We start from the raw sequence: 27,452 nt of genomic DNA, 5'->3' as shown, positions 1-27,452 counted from the left end.
GAGAAAGAAAATTATTTCTGTAAATGTTAAATGTCGTCCAACAAAAGAAACAAAAGACCATGGCTTTTGTTTTAATACAGGCCTATATTACCAATGAAAAGCCACATAACCAGGATCTATATTCTTTAGTCTATTGCAATTACAATATTTCATTAAAAGTTTATTGGCTGGCAATTTTTGTTATTTGTAAACAAGAAATTGTAATATGTAAAGGAATGAGCGGCTGTCAAAGGACTGTGGCATACATGTGGCAAAAGCATATTTAGATTTAATATTGCAGAAGAAGCGACTTAAAAAGACACATGAAAACACATGTGCATCATAATAATATAAAATGTACATATATGGAAAGAAAAACTTTCCACCTCTGCATTTCTAATTATAGTCTGGACCTATAAGTGTAATTTGGGGCATGAGAAACAGAATTTTACACATAGCCAACAAAAACACAAATTTTAAGCAAATGTAATCTTGGCAACTATATTTTTTTAACAAGATTTCAAACATTCAACTGGCATTAAATAAATGTGCTAGGATCCGCTTCTTTTACTTAATTAAAAGTATAACTCATCATTGTATAATTAATTACAAACTACAGATAAAGTGTAAAAAACTATGGATTATTTAATCAATTGTTTAAATTGAAAACATTTGAAAAATAGTCAGAAATCCCTTTAAAAAAGACACCAGATTTTGTTGCATGGATCCACACATTTTAAATAAGCTGTCTAATATAACACAATGTTGTATTTTATAAAATGCTATATAAAACTAAATCTGTTACATGGCACATTTAAAAACGTGGGCTATATTTCGGATGATTAGTGGAAGTAGGTTTATATAGATTTAAAATAAAATACTAAAGTAACAAACAAGTATTTCATTTTTTCCCCAAATACAGCGCTTACATGTAATATTTTCCAGTAATTAGTCGGTAAATCAGTGGGCAAAGAAGGGATTAGAGAAACTACACTACTTTAGCGGCCATATTGGCTCTTTCACTCCTTGAACTTTACCTGCTAAATGTTCCGAACGTTGAGCCGTAATGGCGTCAGTGTCACAGGACGAAAGAAAAACTTAATGGACGAGGGCGGACTCACGAGAACAGTTTCCGGGTTTCCTTTCCCTGGGCTGGAACTGCGACAAAAAGTAAAAAAGCTCCTGTTGATAACAGTTCTTCAAAGTTACCGTCAGGTAAGGCAGTGTTCGGTGGCTTGTTGTTTCATGGTTGTTTTACGAACTGTTAGGGCGAGTGGGAACAGTGGGAAGGAGAAATACGGTAGATTTGGTTGAAGCCGAGCTGGCAACATGACACCAACGGCGCTAACAACTGTTGCATGCTAAAGTTTGGTAGAACGTTAACATAGTTTCAGTCCTATTTTAGGATCTTATGCTGTTGATCAAACACGATTTAATTATGTTTAACTAAGCTGTGTACGCTGTGTTTCGTAACGTTAGTGTCAAAATGATGTCATTGTACCAGATGATGTTTGGACAGTTCAGGGTCTAACAGACTGGGTGTGGTGGACATCCAACTGTTAGACACTCAGAGGCCTTTACATAAGTTTCAAACTCCTTCCCCAGTTACTGAAGCATTTTTATGTTCTTTCTAACTTTCTGACACAGCTGACCCAGTTAGCATTGAACACTGATTGCCCAACACCCTGCTAAAAAACCCTTGTTTTTTGTTTCAGTTGGAGAAAGTAATGACACTTATCTGTGCGGGCCTGCATATTCATAAATCAGTGCCAAATAAAATGTGAATCAAACATGCTCATAGCACCTATTTTAATAAACTTCCTGTAACCCCTTGAAACATTCCTGAACTCTGAAATCACTTCTGATTTATCCCTGACCTTTTGATCGGAAAGCACATTTTCACAAAATAAATTCTGTTTTAGACAACTTTACAATAACAATGGGAAACATTACGTGTCTGTCTGAGATGTGGCGGAGGGCCGCTATTGAAGTATTATCATCCATCTTTTCTTGTTTTTTGGCTCAGTGAAAACATTCATATTTCACTTCCTGTCTTGTTGAGTGGCAAACATTATAGGCACCACGTCAGACTGTGTGAGCTCTAATCTCAGCCTGGCAGTTGCCCCTTTACTTCAGAAAGAACTTTTCACCCAGTTGAACACAGATCAATTGGTTTGAGAAAGAAAACACTTAGTGCTGAAAGACAGCGGAGGCCTCTGATCGAGCAATTTCCCACTTTTTCTGCCACCTTACAGTTTTTTTAACAACCACCTGTTGGAACAAGCGCACTAGCAAAGACATCTGTCTGACAATTTAAACTACAAGGGGATGTTTGCACTGTGGTGTTAATGGAAAAAGAAAACTTGATTATTGTTGACAAACCTGAATGGACCTGAACTATTGTGACTTTGATGATTTTACATAGCAAGATAGCTTTACTCACTAAACTGTGGGGAAAAATGAATAAACACATTAAGAAGCTGTTTTATTGTGATAACAGGAAAAACAATCATACAGTATGTGATGTTTGATTTAATTTCACCCACTCTGTGGTGCAGCCAGTCAAACATATATTGTTAATGTATTGGGCTGGTAATAGGTATGATCCCTTCGATTTGTAGCTGCAACTATTTGGATTATTGTGTAAGGGATTTTATGCCTCCATGCTGCCAATAGCCATGACTGGAGGCATTCAATTACTTGGTTGTCCTTTTTTCTATCAGCTCCATTCTGCTCAACGCAATATCTCAGGAACACATTGTAAGCAAGCAGTTTCTTCAAGTTTGACCAAAATATTAATTTGGACTGAAAGGTGAACTGATTAGATTTAGAGCAAACTGGGACCGCCATACTTTGTACTTTACAAAGACTACTGCAATTCAGTGAACAATAATCAAAATACACAGTTCAGACCATGAGTATTTGGACAGTTAGTTTTTTTTTCTTTGAGCATAACCTCGGTCGCCCGCAGGACAAATGCACAATCACCTAAGATATTTCACAAATGCACTGATTTATCCCAAACAAACCTCGACAAACTATACCTTGTTAGAAAGCAGGAAACCTTAACTATTCCAATCGTATAAAGCAATCTAAGATTGAAAAACCACAGCAACAACATTTTCTCTATATATATTAAGAATTATCTTTTATGATGTTTGCAGGGGCACAAAGTTATTGAATCCACAAGCGCACACCATTGTCTGAGTGGTACTTCAAAGAATAAAATAGTGCCAAGCTCTTGATCTCAAACACAACTGCAACTGGTGTCCGCCTGGCCATACCCTTATAAAAAACAATCCTGAAAGCTTATTTTCTGTTATTTTTCACACAGTTTGTTAGATTTCTGGCCCCTTAAGTGTCCGAAAGTGTGCCTGTAAGTCCATTTTGTTGTTAGGTTCACCTTGCACACCTCCATTTGACTATTTTCAGCCAAAAAACTAAAAATTTAGCTGAGGATAAACCCAACATTTTTACCAAGTTTGTGCCTCTGTAATTTTGTTGCAGTATCAATTAACAAGATTTTGTCTTTTTATTATAAAACTACAAAATTCCCCCTTTCCAACGACACAAAGCTCATTGGTGTAGTCCTTACTATTTAGGAATTACAACCATTTTATTTTGGGTATGCTTTTTTCGGGCTTGTGAACAAAAAGAGGGATGACATTTAGAGGGTTACATTTAAAGCTTAAATTTGAGAATACTGCAATTCAGTAAACAACAAATAATCAAAATAAACAGTTCAGACCTTGAGTATTTGGACAGTTACAGTTTTTGTTCTTCTTGCTCTGAGCTTCTGAAGTAATCAGGCTACAAATTGTTCTTTGAACAGCTGTCCTTTAATCATGTAGAAAAGAGGCTCACGCATGGTTCAGATTTCTTTGAATTTTGACATTTAGGGTGGAGCTGTTTGTCAATATGAGGAGTAAAGATGTGAGCATGTAGACTGGGTGTGTATCTGTCCAGTTATATTTGAAGTCCTAAATGCTTAGGGGTCTCAACCAACTCTGAGCCACTGGTTAGCTCTTTTTGTCTTGAAATGACACAGTTGTTATGGAACATTAAAATAAGTGTCCAATTACTTCCGTACTCTCGGTATTTCAGCGATGTGTTTATTGATTTGCCAAATTATTACATATAAATTCCTATTAACTAAAACATAGCTGTACATATTCCATATCTGGAAAGGTCAAATAGGAGGATGGTGCCAGGTCAATAACCCCCCCCTTGAAGTGTAACTTGTTTTAGTTTCATATTTAGTGTTGGTGCAGAACTTTTTTTTGTTAATCAAATCTTGCCTTGCTAAAGGGTAGTCGTCTGTGGAGCGCAGTGTTCTAGCAAAACATTTTGTGTCTATGTTGTTACTTTCCTATCCTGTCCACATAATCCCAAATGGTCCATCCTGTGCTTCAGAGTCTGAGTGTTATGAACACGCCTGCAGACTTCCTTGTATTTGAAAGCCTTTTTATACTGATTGAGGCTGTTTTTCTTTTATCTAGGCTCATTTCATATAGTGTTGTTGCCCACCATGACTAACTCTGACCCCCAGGGGCACCTTAATTACAGACAAATACCCCTGACCATGTCTGTTGTTGTGTGTCTGTGTGTGCCTTTAATTTTGCCAAACACCACTTTTTTGTGGTCCATAGCCTTGGCCTGGGGTCTCAGTTTCTATAATCAGTAGCCAGGAAATTATCATTTTTGTTGTCGCTCTGAGTTCACTGAATCTCCATGGTGAAAAACTGTTTCCAGTAAGAGCAGAAACTCCTTTATCCAGAGAGTGAGTGTGCGAACCCTTGACATTGCTTGTCAGGAAGGTGAATAGGTCTGCTAGTACTGTTGTCCTTTCATCGCTTCACTCTAGTCAATAAAACAACTGTAAATGCATTACATGCCAACAGCTAAGGTGCCATTTTTCCCTTTTGGCCTAAAGTGTTTAAGCCCCCACACATCTAGCCTGTTAATAGCTGTATGTGTGTGAAAGCAGCTTAGCAATCCAGCCGATTAAACTGCCATTATTAAGAGAGCATTACTCCAGTGTGCCTCCTGCCTGTCTATCCTGTAGTGTTGTCTTTGTGATATTACAACTGCTATATTGGAATGGTTTAATTAATCTGCTGCTGCTGCTGCTGGTGGACTAATGCTTGTTCCCACAGAGCTGTTGAGGAATAATACTTGGGGTGTGAGTACATGCACGTGATACACATGATTACAGTTTTTGTACAATTATAGTGTGGGTGATTAACTAATTGATATAGTGTCAGGTTAAGTTAAATTGGTGTATTTTTACGTGAATGGCCCTTTAGCTCCTAAACTGGCACTCCTCCACTCTAAATTACCGGTGTGTTCTTGCTGTGGTTGGTCCTGAATGTGAACAGCGGTGAGGCACGTGTTCTCCCATTGCCTCCAGCTGAGTTGCCCTGCATAGGAAAGGCTTCAGGAACCAGAGGGATAAACAGCCATTGTTCACCCTGAAGGCTTGGTGAAACCACCCTGTCAGTAGGAGAGATCGCTGCCCACTCTCATTTAGATACAGTGGGTACCCTGACTAAAACATTCAACAGTGAAAAAGGGTTCCCCAAGTGTTCACAAATGTATGTTTATTACATGTCAGTGGAGAAAGGTCAGTTTAGGTTCCCATGCCACCTTTTTTTACAATATTTAATCAGAGTGCATCTCCATTTGGCAGTGCACTGCAACCGGCCTCTTTCTAATGCTTATCACACTCCACCTGTCAAGGGCTAGTGTGCTGGGGATAAAATGGAGACTGTTCTTCCTGCTCAGTCATTATGTAGCTAATTTATCAACCAGGCTTGTTCCTCTGTCGTCTGCTCAGGGTCATAGGGTGGGGTAAAAGCACAATACTGTAATAGTTTAATGGGAGTCTGGGAACACACTTGTTGCACAGTGTTCCTAATCTCAGTTTCTTCTGTACAATAGTATTAAAGAATAGTAATCAGTATCTGACGGCCTGAGGCTCAACAGGCAGGGTATCAGGCTGGAATGCAGAAGTCTCCCAGTTCCCATCCCAGCCCACACACCAGGTGTGTCCTCGAGCAAGACATTTAGTGGTAGCCCCCCAAGTCACTCAACTCGACACTCAACAGCAGTGCCAAGGATGGATTAAAATTTTATAATTTATTTTTGAAAAATCTTACTACCACCAGAGAAAGTTTATGTTGAATTGAATTTTTTGCATTGTAAATATAATTTGAAATGGAAAAAAATTGCAGATTTGCTCTATTGATCCTAGCACAATAACTAATAATGAGTAAGTGAAATTATATTATACATACATACATATATATGTTATGTCATTGTTATAAATCAAAAGTAATAATACCAAAAGGATCCGACTGGTCAAACCTTGGGTGAAGTGTAAACTCTGATTCACCCTGACTGTTGAGGGACAAACACTAGTGTTATATTATTTTGTGTGCAAATTGCTTGTTGTTGGGCAATAACTTGTTATTTAACTGCTCTTAACTGTTAATGTGTCTTTGTAGTAATAGTTTCTCAGGGAAAAACTAAATCTAATTTTGGGTATTTTTAATGAAAAAAAGTTCCTTCGTGAGTGAGTCTCTGTGATCTAATTGAACTCATTATATTATCTAAAATGCATTGTCTCAATTCTTAAAACTGGACATTTGTAGCTTGTGAAAAATTTCGAGGTGGGGTTTTCACAGGAAAGTGTCATAACTGCTGCGTAAGCAAGAGTCAAAATCGAATACTGTCCCAATGTGGTGCTGTCTTTAAAAGAAAACATTCATAAAGCAGGTTTAAGCAAGTCTGCGTTGTGTTGTAAAAAATGAAACTAACCAGATTATTTTATAATTAAAATAATTACTAGTTGCTAGCTAAAATATGTCCTTATGGACAAAACCTTGTCTTGTTCCGGCAGGATTTATTGATCTATTGATCCTAGGACAATATCTAATAATGAGAAAGTGAATGAATGAATAAATAAATATTAAAAAAAATAATGACACAAGGATGGCTATAGTCTCACAGTATAGGTTGCTAGGATTGCAACACTATTAACAATGTGATAGAAGGAGCGTTACTTTACGATTTACAGCGTACTAGTTTTGTGCACAATCACCATACAGATGCTAAAACCGACAATAATTCTCCTTTTCTGACATTCAATCTCTTAGCCTCCAACTGGAAGTAGCTACTTTTTCCAGAGTCTTCCTTTGTAGTCCAAAAATGACCCAGACACACTGCTTCACTGGGTGACATGTTTTTATTTTTTATTATTACAAAGCATTTGAAAAACATATTTTAGCAGACTGACAAACATTAAATGTGAGAAAAGGAGATTGTTCCCCATAGCATTTCCATAGTTATTGTAGATAAAGATGATAATGTAGAACATAACCAAAATGATGCTTTAAGAAACTTTATAAAAGAAAGCGTTCAGTGAGTTCTGAAAAGGGCTTGCCTGGTATTGCTTGAAAGAAGTGGTTTTCTGCTTGTGGAGTAGAGTTTTAACTGTATTTAAAATGTCTACTTTTCTTTTTCTTCCAGCAGGCCCATCAGGTATCAAGTAAACGGTAGTGATGTCTCAAACTGGGGAGAAAGGGAAGGTAAATAAATGTCATCATCGACAAATTTTTATTTTTTTTAAATAGGAAGGGATTTTAATAAGGCAGTAGCGATTAAGATGCTTGCACAGGCATCTAGGGAGGATATCCTGTATATGTGCACATTTTGTGCCTTGGTTTTATTGCCTGTTGGAAGTTCTTGACCGTATGCATCATCAGTCTCAACTCACATCTATAGTACACTTCATACAAAATGGAAAATGTCAAACTAGGAGTTAATAAGCAAATTTACTGAATTAAAGGAACAAGAACTTAAATGGAGGAATTCACACATCAGTAAAATGACATAATTACTTTCCCCTTTCATTTCAGTCATGATGTATTTTTGTTCAATATTTGCTGGTTAATTGAAGTTTCTGGTCCTATCCTTTTTGTGCTCTACAGTTCCCAGATGCAACAGGTTATGTAGGGTTTGCCAACCTCCCGAACCAAGTGCACCGAAAATCAGTGAAAAAAGGGTTTGAATTTACCCTAATGGTTGTAGGTGAGATCGCTCTTGCCTGCTTGTATAGTGCTTGTTTTATCCAAAGTCCTTCATATTGTAGGTTAAGAAAATACATTTTTATTTTACATTTTCTCTGTTTTTCAGGAGAGTCTGGTTTGGGCAAATCAACTCTTATAAACAGCTTGTTTCTCACTGATCTTTACCCTGAACGCTACATTCCTGGTGCTGCAGGTATACTCCCTCGTGTACACACACACACACACACACACAAACACACACTAAAATACACAAATATGCACACTGTAATAATAGAGAAATGTCTGATGCAGTGTCTCCAGCTGAGCATTATTTTAAGAGGAATGTTGGCAATGTCTTAGTTACAAAATAAGACCGTGTCATTTTTATGACTTGACTAACAGATAGATTAGGACTTGTTATGGATTAAAACAAATCCTGGTCAGTTTGTATTGATGGGAAAACACATTATTTGATTTTCTTAAAGCTGCGTCCACCTTACTGATGCCTGCAGTTATGGCATTGGCAGGTTGTTCACTGGCTTTTTATAAGCACAGAGCTCAACCAGGAATTTTAGATATGAATGTTCTGAAACCGGTTGAGCACTGAGTGAATTCATATGTTATGGGTGTTAATGTCAGTTATATCAGTTTTTCTTGAACTTCTACTCCACAGAGAAAATTGAGAGGACAGTGCAGATTGAGGCATCAACTGTGGAGATTGAGGAGAGAGGAGTAAAGCTTCGCCTTACTGTTGTCGACACCCCTGGATATGGTGACGCCATCAATAGCCAGGACTGGTGCGTGTGTATGTGTGTGTGTGTGTGGAGGAGTGAGAAGTGATAACAATTTGGGACATGTTTCCTGTCCGGCAGGCTCTCTCATCATTCCCTCCTGTCCTCATCAGCTACCTCCAGTTTAAGCCCAGACTCCCATACTCCTGCCTCTCCTCCCTCTGCATTCCATATGTGTAGATTTCTAGAACTGTGTGTGTGTGTGTGTGTGTGTGTGTGTATTTGCTTGTGTGGCAACCTCTTGCCAGTAGCAATGGAGCCCTCTGTTGATTGTTTTGGCATTTTTTTTAGTCCTGTAACCATGTACACTCTTGTAAATGATAGCAAAGAAAATTATGTTTGGTAATTATGTTTAAAAGTAAATAAACCAGGGTTCATATGCGTTATTTAACTTCATAAATAAACTAGTCTAAAATTAAAACTGTTGCACCTGGGGGTCTGCGTGTGACTGTGATCCGCCAGTCTTTTTTCATGTATGACCCTGCCACACCCCTCAGACACTGAGTCGGACATGACTGCGTCAACATGTCAGGAAGTCGTTTTTAATGAGTGGGTTTGAAAATGAAAAATACAAAGTGGAAAAAAATCTATGTATAGCCTTCTGCAGAAACGACTTACAACTTTTTACCTCTGCGCTTTTGGGTCACATGAAAGGTGTGCTGTAGTATAGGACTTTCAAATAACATTAGACCAGCTTTACACATAAGTGTTAAAGGATGCCTTCACCGATTTTGAACTTGCTTCTTTTGTTTCTAGTTCGGGTAGTACATGTAACTGAATGCAATAAAACTTCCCTCTAATTCCCTACATTAAAATATCTCTCTACTTCTAGCTGAAATATTCCTCGAGATAACATCACTTGGAGGGACTTTCAGTTCAAATTATGTTATCTTGTTGCTTATACTATGGGTTTTGTAGTCATGGGCAACCTGCTTTTAGAGAGCTCCCCAAATGACATCATCTGAATTCCTAATGACTAAAAAGTCCTCTGGGTGATGTCATCTGGAGAAGTTTTTTATTGAGAAGCATAAATATTTTAATATAGGGATTTCAGAAGGAAGTTTAAAAGCATTAACTTTTATATTTAAACCAACCTAGTGAAGTTCCTTTAATCCCAATTTCATGGTATTCATGGTATTGAATGCAGCACTAAGAGCTAACAGAACAAGTATAGAGACGGGTCCATTATCTAATGCCATGAGAAGATCGTTGGTGACTTTTACCAGTGCTGTTTCTGTACTATGATGAACTCTAAATCCTGAGTGAAATTCTTTATAACAATTATTCCTGTAAAGGTGGTCACATAATTGTTTTGCGACTACTTTTTCAAGGATTTTAGAAATAAAGGGGAGATTAGGTATTTCTCTGTTATTGGCTAAAACACCTGGGTCAAGACAGGGTTTTTTAAGTAGTGGTTTAATTATAGCTACCTTATAGGCCTGTGGTACATAGACTGTTTCAAAAGATACATTAATGATATCTAATAAGAATGTATCTATTAAGGGTAAAGCTTCCTTGAGCAGTTTAGTTGGAATAGGGTCTAGCAGATGGGTTGTTGGTTTAGATGAGGTAATAATTGCAGTTAGCTCAGTGAGATCTATGGGTAACAAGCAGTCTAAGAGGGATTGGGGCCTTATGGATGATTCTAGCAATGTTGTACATGAAGTTTGATCTGTAATGTTTTGGGGGAAGATCTGGTGAATTCTTTCACTAATAGCTACAATTTTATTCATAAAGAAAGTCATGAAGTCATTGCGGCTTAGATTTAAGGGAATACTAGGCTCAACAGAACTATGGCTCTCTATGGCATTCATTTTAAATAGGGTGGCAAAAACGTTCAAACCAACTCCTAATATAATGCACTTCAGTATGACTCCTCCACCAGCTATGACCTCAATAATAAACACATAGTTGAATTATCACCTTTATAACATTTTCAACATAAAAAATAAGAAATTATAACCATATAAATGTAGAATTCATGGCAGAGCTGCTGTAATAGATTGCACAGGTGGTCATAATGTTATGCCTAATTTGTGTATAATGCAACCTTTTGCTTTACTTGGGACTAGTTTGTTTTAATGAGGTTTTGTTTGTCAAATAAAATTTTGCTTCGATTTGTTTGTTCTCTGCCAGCTTCAAGACCATCATCCAGTACATTGACAATCAGTTTGAGCGTTACCTGCATGATGAGAGTGGACTGAACCGAAGGCATATAGTGGACAATAGAGTACACTGCTGCTTCTACTTCATATCTCCATTTGGACATGGGTAAACAAACATGACTCAAATCATGATCTGATTTTGAAATTATGCTTTCTCATTTTGGTTTCCCCATCTGTCTTTAGTACACCAGAGATTACTTGATATAAGAAAAATATAATTTATAGTTCTCACTATAAAACAATGCACCTCTCATTAGGACAGTTGCTAGCTAGTGTTTCACCAAAAAAAACTTTTTTTTATGGGTCATTCATTTTGAACTGTAGTTGCCTATCTATGCTTTTGAATTTTATCTTATTATGCTTTGTCATCCAGTGTTCTCTAATGTTTCTTTTTCTGTAAAATGCTCCACTTTTCTTTTATCTTCTTTCAGCCTAAAGCCTCTAGATGTAGAATTTATGAAGGCCATCCACAGCAAGGTCAACATAGTCCCGGTCATTGCCAAGGCTGACACACTGACCCTGAAGGAGAGAGATCGTTTGAAGAGGAGGGTGGGTTTGAACACAGACGCACGTACACAGACACTCACACACAGGTGTCCACAGTTTTCTACTATATCATCTTTTCCCAAAATGTGTCGAGATACTTGTCAAAATGTGGGTGGCTGTTCAATGTGATATGCATTTGTTTCAGATTTATCTGCGAGTGTATGGATTCACAATTAGAAAGTACATCATTGACCTATACATTAAAACCCCATCACACATGCACTGAAATTCTGATGTGTGAAAGCTGCCGACATTATCTGGACTTTGTCCTTCGAGCCCCCAGCACAATGTCCACTCATGCATGCAGCACAGCACTCTGTCCTGAATTGTCCGGTGGATTAAAAGCGAGTGAATGGGCTTATTGGAGACACCTTTTTCATTTGATGCACAGCTCTGATGTGCTGTAAACAAAACACTGTTTCCCACATCCTAAGTTTTCTAAAATGTTGTGCCTCCTGTGTTTCACATGTGAGGACATTTCTTCCTCAGATGATCTCCTGCTGTTTGTTGTATGTGTGAAACGCAACCCCAGACAATGTTTTTCTCTTAACATTGTCCACAGTTTCTTAGGAAAACAGGCTTGTTGATAGCAAAACACTTGTACTTGTCCACCTTTATCAGCAAGCCTGGTGTGACAATCCACATGTGATGTGTACATTCCCAACTAATTGCAGAGGTGTAGGGCCTATGTTTTTTGTGGATTTAGTCAGATTGTTCAAAAGTGGAGGGAGGGACAATATAAGGGAGGAAATGGTATGAGGTACAGAGAAGTACGAGAAGTACATTGTATATAATATAGATGAAGCACATCAGATTCAGTATCACCCCATCCCACATACTTCCTGTTGAAGCTGACCCAAGTATCCGCTGGTCTGCATGCTCCTCAGCTTCCTGCAGTCCCAACAGGGAAGGACACATTCATTTGATACAGCACACACACACACACACACGGCACAGGAACATGTTCTGCTGATAGCCTAACATATAAGATGAGTTAATAGGATTTTCCTGCTTCTGTGTTACTCTTTCCCCTCCTGTCCTTTATTTTCTGTGGTTGTGTTCTTTTCTCTCCTTTGTAATGCAGTATTCATATAAACAGTACTTTTCATAGCTGCAAGTAAAGACACTAAATAGTTTTAAAGATAAATTTAAACAACTCTGTGGTCAACACAGTACTATGATTGCCATACTCACTGTGCTTTACATCTGGATTTAGTATAAAGCTGAAACAATTGTTCAGTTAGTCATATAATAGAAAATGAATGGGAAACTATTTTGGTAACTGACTGACAAATATGCCAAATATTCTTTGGCTGTAGCTTCTGAAGTGTGAGGATTTGTTGATTTGTAACTTTTGCATTAGGGTTTTAGGCTGTTAGTCAGACATAACAAGTAATTTAGACTACAAGAAGTTGTGTTATGCATAGGATACTATACTTTGTAATTTTACTGCCAAAATGATTCATTGAGAAAGTTACTATCAGACTAACCCATTAAAATATTAATGAATTGCATTCCTAGATTAAAATGTAAGCAGTGTGTGTGCGCCATTTGTTGCAAATTACTTTTTCTTCTCAGTCCACTTCAACTCTTTAAAAAAATTTTTTTTTTATTGGAAGTCAGGCAGTCTGCCCACCTGCCCAGACCTCCCACCTGCCTCTGATTGAGGTCCTGGAGCCACTTGCCTGGCAGGCGTCAGGCTGGTCGGCTGACTGGTGTTCAGCTCTTCTCTGTTCTAATCAGCAGCAAGTCTGCTTGGTCCAAAGCTCCCACAGTCAGATTGCTGGAAATAGCTGATGCAGCATCTTAGGAAAGAATGGGTTCACAGTTTGGGTTTTCAGGACACACACTTTTTTCCCCTAGAGTGAGTATATAACACAAAACTGCAGTGATTAAAATAATGTGCTTTTACCAGTACACATTGATTAGGTCTCAGAAGTCAAATTCCTCCATGGTATTGTCTTTAAAGGACAATAACAAAAAGGTTTTGACCTTCCTCAAACCTTCTAAGTGTTTCTTTGGCACTTAAAATGAACAAAACCATGTTTCCTGCTGGGAGCACCCCCGCCCCAAACCACAGAAAACCCCCAAGCAAGGTTACTTTCTGATTCAGCTGGCAGCATGCAACAGGTCGGCTGCTTTGATTAGAGTTTTGGCATAATGTTTGTTTATTTTTTTCATGCTTTACTTTTCATTCAGTTCACTGTTAGAGTTTATATACTCATAGTGTAACCAATACTGGCATAGAGGGAAATGATAAAAGTGGGCAGCGGAAATGCTCCAAGAGTATCATTCTCAGCGTAGCATGCCAACACAGATAGTGCTGGCATGCTCAGTTAAGTGTTCCCTTAACAGAAATTTCCCACTGTACACAAAGGAGCAGTTAGCTGATGAGTTTAACAAAATGAACAACCTCATGCACACAGGCCCACACAAAAACATAAGTACATAAATCCATGCATCCATTTGCTAATTTTAGCAATAAAATTATTATTATTACTATTATTATTATTATTATTATAAACTAAACTACATAAACTACATTTATAGACGGCTCATTTTTGTACAGGATGCACATTAAAAGACAGGTTTACATTTAAATCTACTGTATCTAATACATTCCTGGACAAGTCATTATTGTCAGGAAATACACAAGGGTAATTGCGCTATAACTTTGTATCCCTACGGAGTACATATTGTTCCTGTTAGGCTACATTTTGGATAGCCAATCATCTCAATCAAAATAAGTGGGCTGCGAGTTTGTGTTTATGTGTACTTCAAATACACATGGTATAGTTAATAAGATTTATGTCTTTGACATGAATTTACATACATACACTTCAATATTGTTAGTTTTATCATGTTACAGCCATTTCATGTGGATTCTGTCTTTTGCAGACTGCTACACAGAATTCATATGACATATTGACTCACTATATTTAAATGATGCCAGGGCTTTTACAAAAAAAACACTCTGTGACATAAGACTACTGACTAGACTATACCAGCTAGTGTAAATATCTTGTTTCTTGTGTGTGTGGGTGTGTTCAAACAGAGTCATAAATGTGCTCACTCATCTCCTAGAAGTATAAACATATCTACTCAAGTACTTGTCATGTTGATTATATTAGTTGAAGTGGCTTCTAGGTGTCCATTCCAGATTCCTGCCATGCAGTCCCGTACAGTGTAATAAGGCACCGGGCCTTGCTTTGAGGTTAGAGCACTAGCAGCCAAAAATCTGCCAGAAAACAAGTGCTGGAGGATGATTGATAACCCCCATTCTCCCACAGTATTAGTTTGTTTTTTCACAGGGTACTTTTTTACTGGATAGAGTCATTTGTCTTTTAGTAAATGGGACCCCCACCTCTCAGGGCTTGTCTAAAACCTTCTCTTATTATTTAGGGGAAACAGCTTGTAAAAAAAACAATATATTTCCTCCAGTGTCTTAAGACTGTTCCACTGTCAAAACACAACCTGTTGCCCTGTGCAGCTCAGGTCAACAGACCTTACATTGTTCAGTTTTCATCTCCTTAGCATTGCTTGCCTCTTGCTCAGGCTTTCTTCTCCAGGCAGTGACTTACTCAGCTGCCATATGCTTTCTTATTCTGTAGCCTTGTGTTGTCTTTTTGTTTTTTTTTTTGTTTGCTCTAATGCCAATTTCCTTCAGCAGGGCTGCTGTTGTCTCTACCTCAGAAGTAGCCCTGAGGAGGGGGCTATATTGAAGGGCTGATCCTCTCAGACTGGACCCTCATAGTCATATCCTGTATGGGACTTTAGTCCTAAATTGCTTTGCTGGTTATTTTCTTTTTGAACATAGAGGATGTTACGCAGATGTTTTGTCTATCTCTATCTGAACAAAAGATTGTTTTGGGGCTGTTTTTCACATACTCCTTTAGTTCAAACTATTTAAGTAATTTAACTGACAGAAAAGTGAAGCTACAGTCTTAAAAGTTTCTTTTGTTGTTGTTTCATTTTTTGTTGTTTGTTTTGTGCATTCACGTGCTGGATGGCACCTTAGACATCAGAGGAGTAATCTACCCAACAGCCAAACAATTAAAGGGCAAAAGCTCCTTTTTTTGTAAGTAAGATTTTCACGAGAACAGTTTGCATAAATCATGTATTTTGGTGAAATTTTAAAAAACACTGCCTTGAAGGAAAGGAAAGCACAATTAATGCTCACCACTGTCAAACTGAACAAAAACACAGATATACTAAAGAATTAAAAGCTAGTTGAAGACAAACTGCTGCATTTTTGGTATAAGCTTCAATCTGTCTTTTTTTTTTTTTCCTTTGTGTGAAGATGAAAGGCTGCTCTCCTAAGCTAGAGGTCATAAAGGACTAGAGAACCCAGTTGCTCTTCTGTTCTCACACAAGGCTGCGGGCAGCAGGGAAAGCAGCCCTTTTACCTCCCTCCACTGTCTTGGTTTTTGTTCTTTCCCTACTCTCCTTTCTCCTCACAGTCAGCATCTTGTCTTTCCCTGTCCATCACTGCTCAAGGTCTTCAAGTTAGAAGAGACACCCCACCCACCCCCCACCCCCTTCCAGTAGTTACCACATTTCACACTGGCTAAGGCACTGTCACAGTTTTCCCCTTGTTTTCTGATTTGCTGTTGTCTCTCGCCACATTCCCACTGTGTGAACCAGCTCCACAGCCCCACGGGGACGCATTTTCAGTGCCGGACTGCGTACAGCAGCCAGTATTCTCACCAGAATTTCTTAAATGGAAATACCAGAAGGTGAACCAGTTTTAGCCCAGAGTGATCCAATCTGTTTGCGCTAGAAGAAATTATGAGGCAGGTATAGGTGACTGATAAATGATGTGTTAATATGTAAGTTTGATGATTTTTGTGTCTTTGCTATTCTATGCTGGTACCTCATCAGTACATGTTGACTGGTGGTTACTTCATTCCTAACTTGTGTGCCCATGTGCGTGACCCTGTGGAGCTTGTGCCTGGTCCTTTTCCTCTCACTATTTTAAGCACGAGGATACATTTATTTTTCTGGCCTCCAGCAGTCATTGTGCCAGGGTTTGCCACATGTCTCTATAGATTTGAAAACAATAAATGTGTGTTTCAATTTGTTCGCAAGTAAAAGTACATGCCAATTATAGCTTGAAAACAGCAGGTTTGCTGTGTTGCTAATGAGTCACATTTTGCTTTTGACTTTACCTTTGAAGACCCTTTTGATTACCAGAACAAGTCATAAAACTTATATGTTGTTGAAATGCTAAACTTAAACTGCCCCCTTCTAAATCTCACTTAAATACAACATTACATGAATAGCTCAATTGTTCCCCTCCATGCTCTTTGATCAGCGGGAGAGGTGGGTGGTCTTAACTGTACTAATACTTAGCCCAGACAATAGGAGTGTGAGTTTGTGTGTCTGTGTGCTTGCATAGTGTTGATCACGCTACTCATATGATGCCATAACATTACCATGTTTGTGGGACTTCCTCTATGCTTTCCATCAGTACTTCCCATTAGAACAACTCCAGCTTTTCTGGTCTGGTCTGGTCTGTTCCAGCCTGAACCGTCCACTCCATCTCAGCTCTGGTCTGGTCTGGTCTGTTCCAGCCTGGACCGTCCACTCCATCTCAGCCTCTGACTGGAAATATTTGGAATGTGTGTCTTTGCATGTATGCAAGTTTCCTAAATCCTTTTGAAAAAGGGTTATTGTTGTTGTTCAAGTGCCGCATTTGTCAGTCTGTACTCTACAGTATAGGTATATTTAATGTAGATGTTTAAGCAGCTGTAAAATATGGCAGAAAATGTATATTTTCTCATGCCAGGTCATCTTTCACCTCTTCTAATCCACTGGTGTTCTTGCGCTACTAAACTTCACACACATAAATTCTTTTTGTACTCCCGATGCCAGATTAAACCCAGTCAAAAAGTGTGTGTGTGTGTGTGCGCGCACGCGCGCGCGTGCACACACTTACTACTTAGTAAGGATCAACAGAGTGAAGACATTTTTGTAGAGTGAGATAGAGAGTGTGAGTGAGGTTGGTATAAGGTCTAAATCCCTTTGACCCCCCCTAGATCAGGTATTGTATGGGGCTCCCTCACCCCCTCAGACTGCCTGCAGGCAAGCGAGAGCCAGTTAGCTGAAAGTTGTTTCCTGGCATTTGTTCTCATGTTTTAAGTTTAGCAATATAAGTTTGAATACTTTATATGCGTAAGAGTGAATAGAGTTTTGGTGTGTTTGGTTGGAAGAAGCCAATGGAGCAGCCTTTCTCCTTGTTTTAGATTGTATTTATGTAATTTATTGACATACTACAGACTGTACTTTTATCTGAGTTTTCACCATCCTAGATTCAGTATTACAACTGGAGATATCGCTACTTATCACCATATATTTTCTTTATTAAAAAATGGGTTTGCCATTTATTTTATGTAGGAAGAGAACATATTTTGCTTGTTAAGAACTCATATTTTACAAAGTTTATTTTTGCTAGACAGTTGGAATATCAGACCCACTGGTGTTTCATTTATCTCATGTCTGACATTTTTATGCGTTAACCGCAGCATGACAGTTCTCTTAGGGAGTTTTGTTTAGACAGTAAGATAACAGACAGTAGGACTGCAAATCCCGATGATACGTACACTGAAGGTGTGTGTGTCTGTGTTTATTTGGCCTTGTCATTGGAATGAGTTTATGACCGTGATAAACTGAAAGGTTTTCCTTAAACAGCTTCTGTAGTTTGGGGGTTTTAATGCACTACATGCAGAGCTCTCTCCTTACTGTTAATTTTGTTAAAATGAATGCTGCTTGCTGAAGGGTGTGAATACATCTAACCTCATTTTAGCCCTTTCCAATGTAGAACAGGTATTTCTGTATTAAAACAGCTAGATGAAATGGTTATGTTCACTTAGTTGCAAACACACATTTGGACCTGCTCAATGTCATAAATGAAAAAATGAACTCAGCAAAATGAAATGAATGCCCACCATGGTCAGAACTTTAATTTAATAAACTCTGCAATCTTGGAAAAAGAGGGCCTCTGTCCCTCAAGGTGTTTTCTCAGTATGAAACCAAGTTTAATAATGACTTCTAATAGCACTAACGCACATATTCATTCCCACTCGACAGAAGCTGGCAGTCAGCTGTGAGCTTACTTAAAATTGTTTAAAAGTGCTGCTAGTCTTGTCCCTCTTCTCGACTGGGGTTGATTAGTGTTGAGATGCAGATTGATTGTTTTGTATTGTGATTTTTTTTTTTTTCTCTCTGTACGTTGTTGATTTCCTAAGAATGCTCTGGTACATGTTTGTACTTCCAAGTATTGTTCCCTGTTAGAGTTTTTGTTTCATGGATACAAACACCATGCCAGGCCAGAGGACTCTAGGTTCTCAGGAACCACTTGAGAAAACTGTGTAATTGTGAGTGTGTTTTTGTACATGGTGTTACCTGTTGAATGTCAGGACTGCAGGGTTCACCACAATCCCCTGTTGTGTCTCTTTCCTCTTTTCTTCAGCAGCTATTTGTTTTTGTCCAAGGTTGTTTGTCCAGCAATCATTTCTCATCGCTTAGCAGGTGTTTGACTCATTAGTATTTCTGTGGGTTTTCTTGTTAGAATGAACAAATCATAAAAATATTTTTCCCTCAGCAGGCTGACGCGATAAAACTGTTGATCCATATAATGATGGGTTTGCATCCTGTATCATTACATTTGGGGCTTTTGGTTAGATGTGCTGCACCACTGTAGAAAAACCGCTTATCCATGTATCCCGTGAATTCACCCTGTTTAATTACATCTATGTATAGACCTGCAGCTATATTTGGGTTACACATAACCACTACATTATATTTAATACTGCTATTCCTAGACTTTGAATGAGTCTGACCTTATACTAGAGCATGATTCACCTGCTGTTTGTCTTATTTCCAACCCATTTTTAACTGAGTCATGTTGGAATATTTCCATAAACACAGTGTCAAAATCATCTCAGTCAAAAATATAAATATTTGGCTTCCTTTTCTGATTATTACTGGGGCAAAGTGTTGTGTGACATTGTTTGCCTTTTGCCCTAAGTGCACTTAGAGGACGTGCATGGCCAACCAAAGGAGCACAGGGAGGAATAGTGGTGGGGGGGTTGTATTATAGCTGGACAGGATGGTCATAAAATTAAAATGGCTCTCACTGCCAACACCTCTGTGCCAACAAAAATACCCAATTGTGTGAAGGAGAGGCTGGTGTAACATTAGGAATTAGGGCTTACATTGTGTACAGTAAATCAGTAGGAGACAACAGGGATTTGGAGCAGGCAGTGATTTTGACATCTGATGATCCCTGAGAGGTCTTGATTATAGGTGTCAGGCCATACTAAGCACATGTTACGGAACAGAATAATTCAGGTAAACAGCCATTTTGCAGCTTTTGGCTTAGCAAGGTCTGGAAACAGATGATGGCAGACAACGGACTCATGTTTGTGCAATGACCAGATGATGATTCTGGATATTTAATGGTAGTTTGCATTCATTATAAATGTTGGATTGTCTTTCTTGTTTATTCATTTAACAGATTTCTTGTTGATCTTAAAGTTTGATTTTTTTTCATATTTTATTGCATTTTATCTGAAATTTTCTATCGTAGCTACTGTACTGTACTGTTACTGTATACATTGTTTGTTTCAGTTTTCCTGCCATTGTGTGAGTTATGTTTATTTTCCCACTGAGTGCACAGATTTCCAGTATTCTCAGTGCTCTGCCCCAACCGGGTGATGTTTATCCAGCATCCATGTTGGAAGGCTCAGTAAATCACGTATGTTCGAATAAATGAGAAAGAGCCTCTGGTCCAGTGTCACGCTCTCCTGAGTCCAGTAAGGCCTGTTTGTTTATAGATCTGCCCCACAACAATACCCAGCTATCCCCATGCGCACTATCTTGCGCACAGAGCTCACTGAGAAAACAAGCAACAGCCATAACAAGGGCTCAAACAGAAGCTGTGCTCTGTAGGAAAACCTGCGCTCACTTCCCAGGCTCCTGGCTGACTCACCACTGTCCTATTATACAGTACAGTACATGAAAGTCTCCCAAAAGTCAGGGAAACAACACTTGACATTTTTTGGGCTCCATTATATAAGATTACATTGTGGATTAAAAAAGCCTGCTCCTGGGAAAACAAAAGAAAAATGCAGCTTTGATGTTTAGAATAATAAATACTGACATCTGTCCCTAAGGTAGTGGTGAAGAAAGTTCCTTTGTTTTAACTTGTTTCTTCACCGGTGGGCCTGTGACTAAAGGGTGAGAAGCGTGTAGCTGTTCTTTCCGAACCTGAACACACACCTACACACAGGCGGTTATTACTTTTCACCTGTCTACCCTTTCTGTCTCACCACTCTTTTCCTCCATTGGGGGGCTTTAATTAAAGTTGTTGCTGCAACAACAGGTCTTCACTCACACCCTGTGTCTATTAGTTTATAGGGCTCTCTCACTTTCTGTTTATTAGTCATAGCAAACAACTGTTATTTGTTTCTCACAAATGCATAAATTTTATACATACACTGGAAATATGTAGATATATTACAGAGGTCATTGCCTTTTTGGAATCAACATCTGCAAGAACTACATAATGCATCTACTGCACACAAAGTTTAATGATTTAAGGTCAGGCGTACCTTTTGATTGTTCCTGCTGTGACACCTCTGCAGGGTTCATGACTTGGGCAGGGGGATATGTCAGAGGGTCACAATGAGGTTGTGACACTCCTGCCTCACCCTGTGGGTTTTCTGTTGTTTCCACCTCTCAGATCCTGGATGAGATCGCGGAGCATGGGATCAAAATTTATCAGTTACCAGATGCAGACTCTGACGAAGACGAGGAGTTCAAGGAACAAACCAGAGTCCTTAAGGTGGGTAAAACTGCTGACATCAGCTGTAATTATGCTACGTTAGACATTTTCATCTCCTGTTTTAGTGATTGATACCATTCTCTGCCTTCTCATGCTTGTTTCCCTTTACTGCACTTTCCTCCACTTAGATATCTTTATTTTCCAGTCCCTTTCTCACACTTTTTCTTCTTGGGGATGCACTGACCTTAATCTGTCTTTACTAGGCAAGCATCCCTTTTGCTGTGATTGGCTCCAACCAGCTGATTGAGGTGAAGGGAAAGAAGATCCGTGGTCGTCTTTATCCCTGGGGAGTCGTTGAAGTGGAAAACCCTGAGCACAATGACTTCCTCAAACTTCGCACCATGCTTGTGTGAGTCAGCTTGGTAATAAAACTGAGTCAGTAACCCAATATAGAGAAGAAAGTTCTTTTAAAAACTTAACAGAATGTCTGCCTCCATAAAGCTGGTTGTAGTCTACTAGAGAAAACAGCTCTACTGCCTCCTAGTGTGTGAAGACAGGATTGCATGTCTGTCTTATAGGACCCACATGCAAGACCTTCAGGAGGTAACTCAAGATCTGCATTATGAGAACTTCCGCTCAGAGAGGCTGAAGAGGGTGGGCAGGTGAGACACTGATTGCTATATTTTCGACAGCCGATGGGATGCTTCTCTTTCAGGCAAGACTAATTTATTGTTTTTGTCCCTGCAGAGCTGTGGATGAGGAGGTGATGGATAAGGACCAGATCCTGCTACAGAAGGAAGCTGAGGTAAGACCACACATAGCTGCAAGTTAACTCTTTATCCTAATTTGTTCTATAATTTGTCTTAATTTTAAATGGCAATGAGTTCAGGCTCTTCAGGATCATTCAATTCTCACTATGCCATACAGTATGTGATAGGAGTTGCTAGTTGCTGTAATCATTTCTGTTCTTTCTGGCTGAGTTCCCTTGCTAATGCAACTCTGTTGCAAGAAATGGGTGACAAAATGCCAAGTCTTTACATTGTTGGGTGCAAAAAATAGCATAATTCAAGTAATTTATGCCATACAATTAAGTTATAGTAAATATTAAGCAGTTTAAGTATTTTTAGTTCAAGTCTCACAGTTGTAGTAACATTTCTCAAGGCAGGCAAAAAAAAAAAAACTCCTGCATGTGATCACTTAAAGGTTCCCAGTCAGATGCCCACTATTTAGCGAAGTGTGAATTCACACTAAATGTGTAGAAACACTACTTGTTTCATTTGTTGTAAATATGGTATTGATAAGATGTAGCTCTGGTTTACTAATGGCAAGACCTCAAACCTGTTAACTTTTCAATTCTTTCATGTTATATGGAACGAAAAATTATTTTTTTAACCCCATTTGTTTGAAATGCATTGTTTAGCGTCTTGGCCATTGAGCCTGCATATTATGAGGCAATAACCTGTTTCCTGATTGTAGCTGATTTGCCTGTTTATGTTACTTCTACAATTCTGCTATACTGTAGTGAGTGGGCAGGGTGCAGTCAGAGCTGTTTGTAAACACTGTGCCCAGGAAGGATATGCCATCATATCCTGTCTGGATGTCCTGGGCCAGTTTTATCCAGTTTTATCCTGATGGGCCCAAAACATGTAGTCTTCATCCAGACGGACAGTTGGTAGTAAAGCATTATTTGGTGGTGATGAGTTGTCTGTGGTTTTTTGATTTTAATAATGATTGAAAAATCAAGACCATTTTCCATTGTGACATGTATTTTCGCTGTTAGTGCACAGCAGGTCATCTGAATGTGTAAAGGGTTATTGCAAAACATACTAATTACTGAAATAGTATATAGCAAAAATAATTAAGTCAATAAAATTATAAATGAACCAAACATAAACTACTTGAGTTTCCAATGAAACATAAGTATGTCTTTAGGTTTAATTTTATTTTTTTTTCATTTACATCAATAGATTTTTAATAGTTTACAAAAATAAATACTTATCAAGTGCTTAAGGCCCTGGCCTTTTCTGTGAATTCGGTTTTTTGAGGTAGTGCTAGGTTTACCATGATTCAGAACAAAGTCTCAGTTCTCGCTCTCGCTCTCGCTGTCGCTCTCTCTCTCTCGCTATCTCTCTGTAGATGATTTCTTCCTTAATGTCAATAAAAAGACATTGGCTTATCCTATTAAATCTGAATTAAATGTAGAAATTTGAAATCTATTGTGAGGTTACTTCAAGCATTTTCACTTGTCTTGATTTTTTCTGAATTATGCTCTTTAGTTCTTCAGCCATTAATGTATATTTCAGATGTTATAACAACTGTAGAATAGCAGAGTTTTCAGCCTTTCAGTTGTCCCAAAACAGCTTGATTTTATTTACAACATAAAACCACACAAAAATAACTAAAAAAGGAAACTGACATTAATGAGCTAAAACGTGAACCATGTGAACTTCTTTTCCTGGCCACTGGATGGCGATATACATAAAATCAACATACAGTAAAATGTGTATTTAACTGTGTGACTGGTGAGACTTTCAAAATGCTATTATCTCGGTAAAGGTTTTTTGTGTGATTATATATATTATTAATAGTCCAGTTGTTACGTTTGCATTTGAAGTTATTTACCTTTCGGACACAATTTATTCAGACACAATTTAATGTTTAATTAATTTTTAAACAGTTTATTCAATTGCTATTACGGGGCCACTGGGTAAGGCAGTCGTCCACGGTCCACAGGGTCAGTGGTTCGAAGTGTGTTTAAGTATACGTCGAAGTATCTCTGGGCAAGACACTGAACCCCCAACAGCCCATCCCCATCCCCAGCTGTGCAGTGCTGAAATTGGGGGGGGTTGTTGCATCATGAAGGGCATCCGGCGTAAAAACTGCCAAATCAATGCGAACAATGCTCTGCTGTGGTGACACAGAACTCAGGGGATAAGCCGAAAGGACAAAAAAAATAAAATAAAAAATTCAATTGCTATCCATTATTTTTGTGTGACTAATGCTAATAAGTCTATTTTAGTTAAATGTCAGTGTAAGTTTTTGTTTATTTACTTCTTTGATTTCTGCTGTGACGTTATATAGATTGACATTTCTTTTCATAGTTTGTTTAGTCATCACAGTTTGCCTTTAAATGTGGTCGGACATTCTCATTTCCTTAAGACGACACTCAACAGCAGTGCCAAGGATGGATTAAAATTTTATAATTTATTTTTGAAAAATGTATAAAAAGATCTTACTACCACAGATGTTATGTTAAATTGAATTTCTTGCATTGTAAATATAATTTGAAATGGAAAAAAATTGCTGATTTGCCCTATTGATCCTAGCAACTATGTGTGTGATTATGTGAGATGAGATTAAGTGAAATTATATTATACATAAATACATATATATGTTATGTTATTGTTATAATTCAAAAGTAATAATACCACAAGAATCCATCTGGTAGAACCTTGGATGAAGTGTAAACTCTGATTCACCCTGACCGTTGAGGGACAAACATTAGTGTTACATTATTTTGTGTGCAACTTGCTTGTTGTTGGGCAATAACTTATTTAACTGCTCTTAACTGTTAATGTGTCTTTGTAGTAATAGCTCCTCAGGGAAAAACTAAATCTACTTTTGGGTATTTTGAGTGGGAAAAAAAAAGTTCCTTCGTGAGTTACTAAAAATCTCCGTGATCTAATTGAACTCATTGTATTATCTAAAATTCATTGTCTCAATTCTTAAAACTGGACATTTGTAGCTTGTGAAGAATTTCAAGGTGGGTGTTTCACAGGAAAGTGTCATAACTGCTGCGTAAGCAAGAGTCAAAATCGAATACTGTCCTTATGTGGTGCGGTCTTTAAAAGAAAACCTTCATAAAGCAGGTTTAAGCAAGTCTGCGTTGTAATGTAAAAAATGAAACTAACCAGATTATTTAATAATTAAAATAATTACTTGTTGCTAGTTAGCTAAAATATGTCCTCATGGACAAAACCTTGTCTTGTTCCGGCAGGATTTCAGGCTGAACCTGCACTACAAATCAGCCTGACAAACCGAAACATATTATGTAATCCGGACTTCTCTCTAGCAGTTCCCTTAACAGCTTAGCTGTGAACATTAGTCACTTTGCACTACATGGTAAATTTATCACATTTTGCCACAGGCTCCATTTATGGGGAAGCTAACATCTAAGCTCATATGTATTTCACAAGTGTCTGCCGAGAAGTGTAGTTCATGTGGTTTCACATTCACTGCAGTTGATTTAAAGCTAAAACGCATTTGACTGATGGCTCGAGTCTCACAGTAAGCAATTGCTTGAATAAAATGTATGAGACTGTGTATTTCACTTGTACAAACCAAATACAGCAACAAATTGCAACTGATACAGAATAATTAATTTTGCCATACATACTTTTAGAAAGGTTGACAAATTTTAGTTATTGTCATGTTTCATCTTATAAATTTGAATGAATTTCCAGCTTGCATTAAAGATGAAAAATTCTCCTTAGCTTGAGCCCATAATGTCAGAAGTTTAGTGCAGGTGATTTGCATTGTGCCTGTTGTTAGTCTGAGCTTGCTACCTAAAGTTCTCTTGTGCTGTTACAGGGCTTTTGTTTTTTTTTTTTTCTCATATTTTACAGAATAATTGTTTCAGTACTACAGCATATGTTTAACATGTGCTTCTCTGTGGCAACGTTGCAGTTTTGTCTTTATAGATTTGTTTTCTTTAAAGTGAATTGATGTGATCTGTGTTTATTGTTGTTAGTCTTATATATTTCACAGTTTTGAAATCAATCAGTCAGTACTTTGTGAAGGATTAAATGTAGAAATATTCAGGGTGTTTGAGGCTATACTGGGTGAATAATTTAAAAAATATCACTGCTTATTTTAACAGCTAAACTGAAACTTACAATAAACCACACTTTATCATATCTGTAACATTGTTTAAATGTTTCTTGTCTTTGTAGCTGAGACGCATGCAGGAGATGATTGCTCAGATGCAGGCGCAGATGAAGATGAAATCAGACGAGTAAAGGGGTCAAAACAGAAGGGAAGCACGGTGCTTCCTCTTTTTCTTCTTCCTTCCAAATATCCATCTATCTATCTAGCTGTTCAGAAGCTCACCACTCATATTTTCTTTAACATATTGTCAAGACTCAGATTTGTGTATTGGTTTGCTAAGTTGGACTGCACAGAATTAAAAAAACAAAAAACAAGAACATCAGTTATGATTGCCACATGTACCGACCTGCCAGTAACAATGGTACTTAGAGATTTCACCATCACACATCATGTTTACAAAAATATATGTACGAAATAAATTATTCTTTTTATTTTTAATTTTTTTTGCACTTTCAGCTAAAACAGTTTAAACATGTTTTAACTTATAAACTACAACGTGCTCCTCGTGTTGTCTGTTGGCCTATGAGTAATTCAGAAGCCCGTCATCTTTACCTCTAGATGGTTTTAGACCTTCAGTGCCTGCTTGTTTCAGTCTGATAATGCCGTAACTATAAATACTATATAACCACAGTGAAAGGTAAGTATATGCAATAACTGTATTGACTGTTGAGAACTATCATATCCGGTGTTCTAGGTGAAATATTTAGAAATCTTATTTTATAGCCCTAAAGGGAGAAACAAACCTTAGAGTTGTGTTTTAGCTGAAAAAAAAAAACGGCCATGTTGTGTGATTTTCACATTTAATCACCTAGAGCTGCAGGACCTTTAATCTCAAAGAAAACTACAACCTCAGACTGAAAACTAATCTAAACGTTCAGTCCAGTATCTGTATGTGTCCATACTTGTTCCACTGATGCCATTTAATGTGTGAAATGTCTGTTTGTACACTACCTGTTCAGTTTTTCATTACTTTACTCTATTTAGCCATTTACGTTTCATTATCAGAATAATACATTTAACTTTTATATGCAAACACCGTCTACCACTCTGTGAGCAACAGACTTAACCCTTTTCTTCAGCACGTCCATCCAATTCTACTGTCAACAATGTGCCATTGTTTTGTTACTTACGCAAATCTGTGTGTTGGAATTAAGACAAACATCATTAATTCTTGAGCATCAACATGTTTTTTTAAAAATTTGAAATAAAATTTGTTAGATAAAATTTA

The 27,452-nt window shown here is 37.9% G+C and overlaps 1 protein-coding gene across 2 annotated transcripts; it reads left to right on the top strand.

The window, feature by feature from the left end:
* The first annotated feature begins 1,042 nt into the window (after positions 1 to 1,042).
* Positions 1,043 to 27,452, top strand: zgc:63587 (uncharacterized protein LOC393431 homolog). Of its 2 annotated transcripts, none has more exons than XM_067520934.1 (12): positions 1,043 to 1,194; positions 7,510 to 7,568; positions 7,971 to 8,070; positions 8,176 to 8,262; positions 8,722 to 8,845; positions 10,976 to 11,110; positions 11,436 to 11,553; positions 21,296 to 21,397; positions 21,601 to 21,746; positions 21,916 to 21,999; positions 22,085 to 22,142; positions 26,290 to 27,452. In XM_067520934.1, exons 2-12 carry the CDS (start codon positions 7,542 to 7,544, stop codon positions 26,353 to 26,355), a joined length of 1,047 nt encoding a protein of 348 aa, XP_067377035.1. In that variant the 5' UTR covers positions 1,043 to 1,194; positions 7,510 to 7,541; the 3' UTR covers positions 26,356 to 27,452. The 2 variants fall into 2 exon arrangements, with proteins under 2 accessions (XP_067377035.1, XP_067377036.1); XM_067520935.1 differs by having other exon boundaries at positions 1,098 to 1,194; positions 7,513 to 7,568.

The sequence above is a fragment of the Channa argus genome, chromosome 11 (genome assembly GCF_033026475.1).
Source record: "Channa argus isolate prfri chromosome 11, Channa argus male v1.0, whole genome shotgun sequence".
Taxonomy (NCBI): domain Eukaryota; kingdom Metazoa; phylum Chordata; class Actinopteri; order Anabantiformes; family Channidae; genus Channa; species Channa argus.
This window is presented reverse-complemented; position numbering and strand designations above follow the sequence as displayed.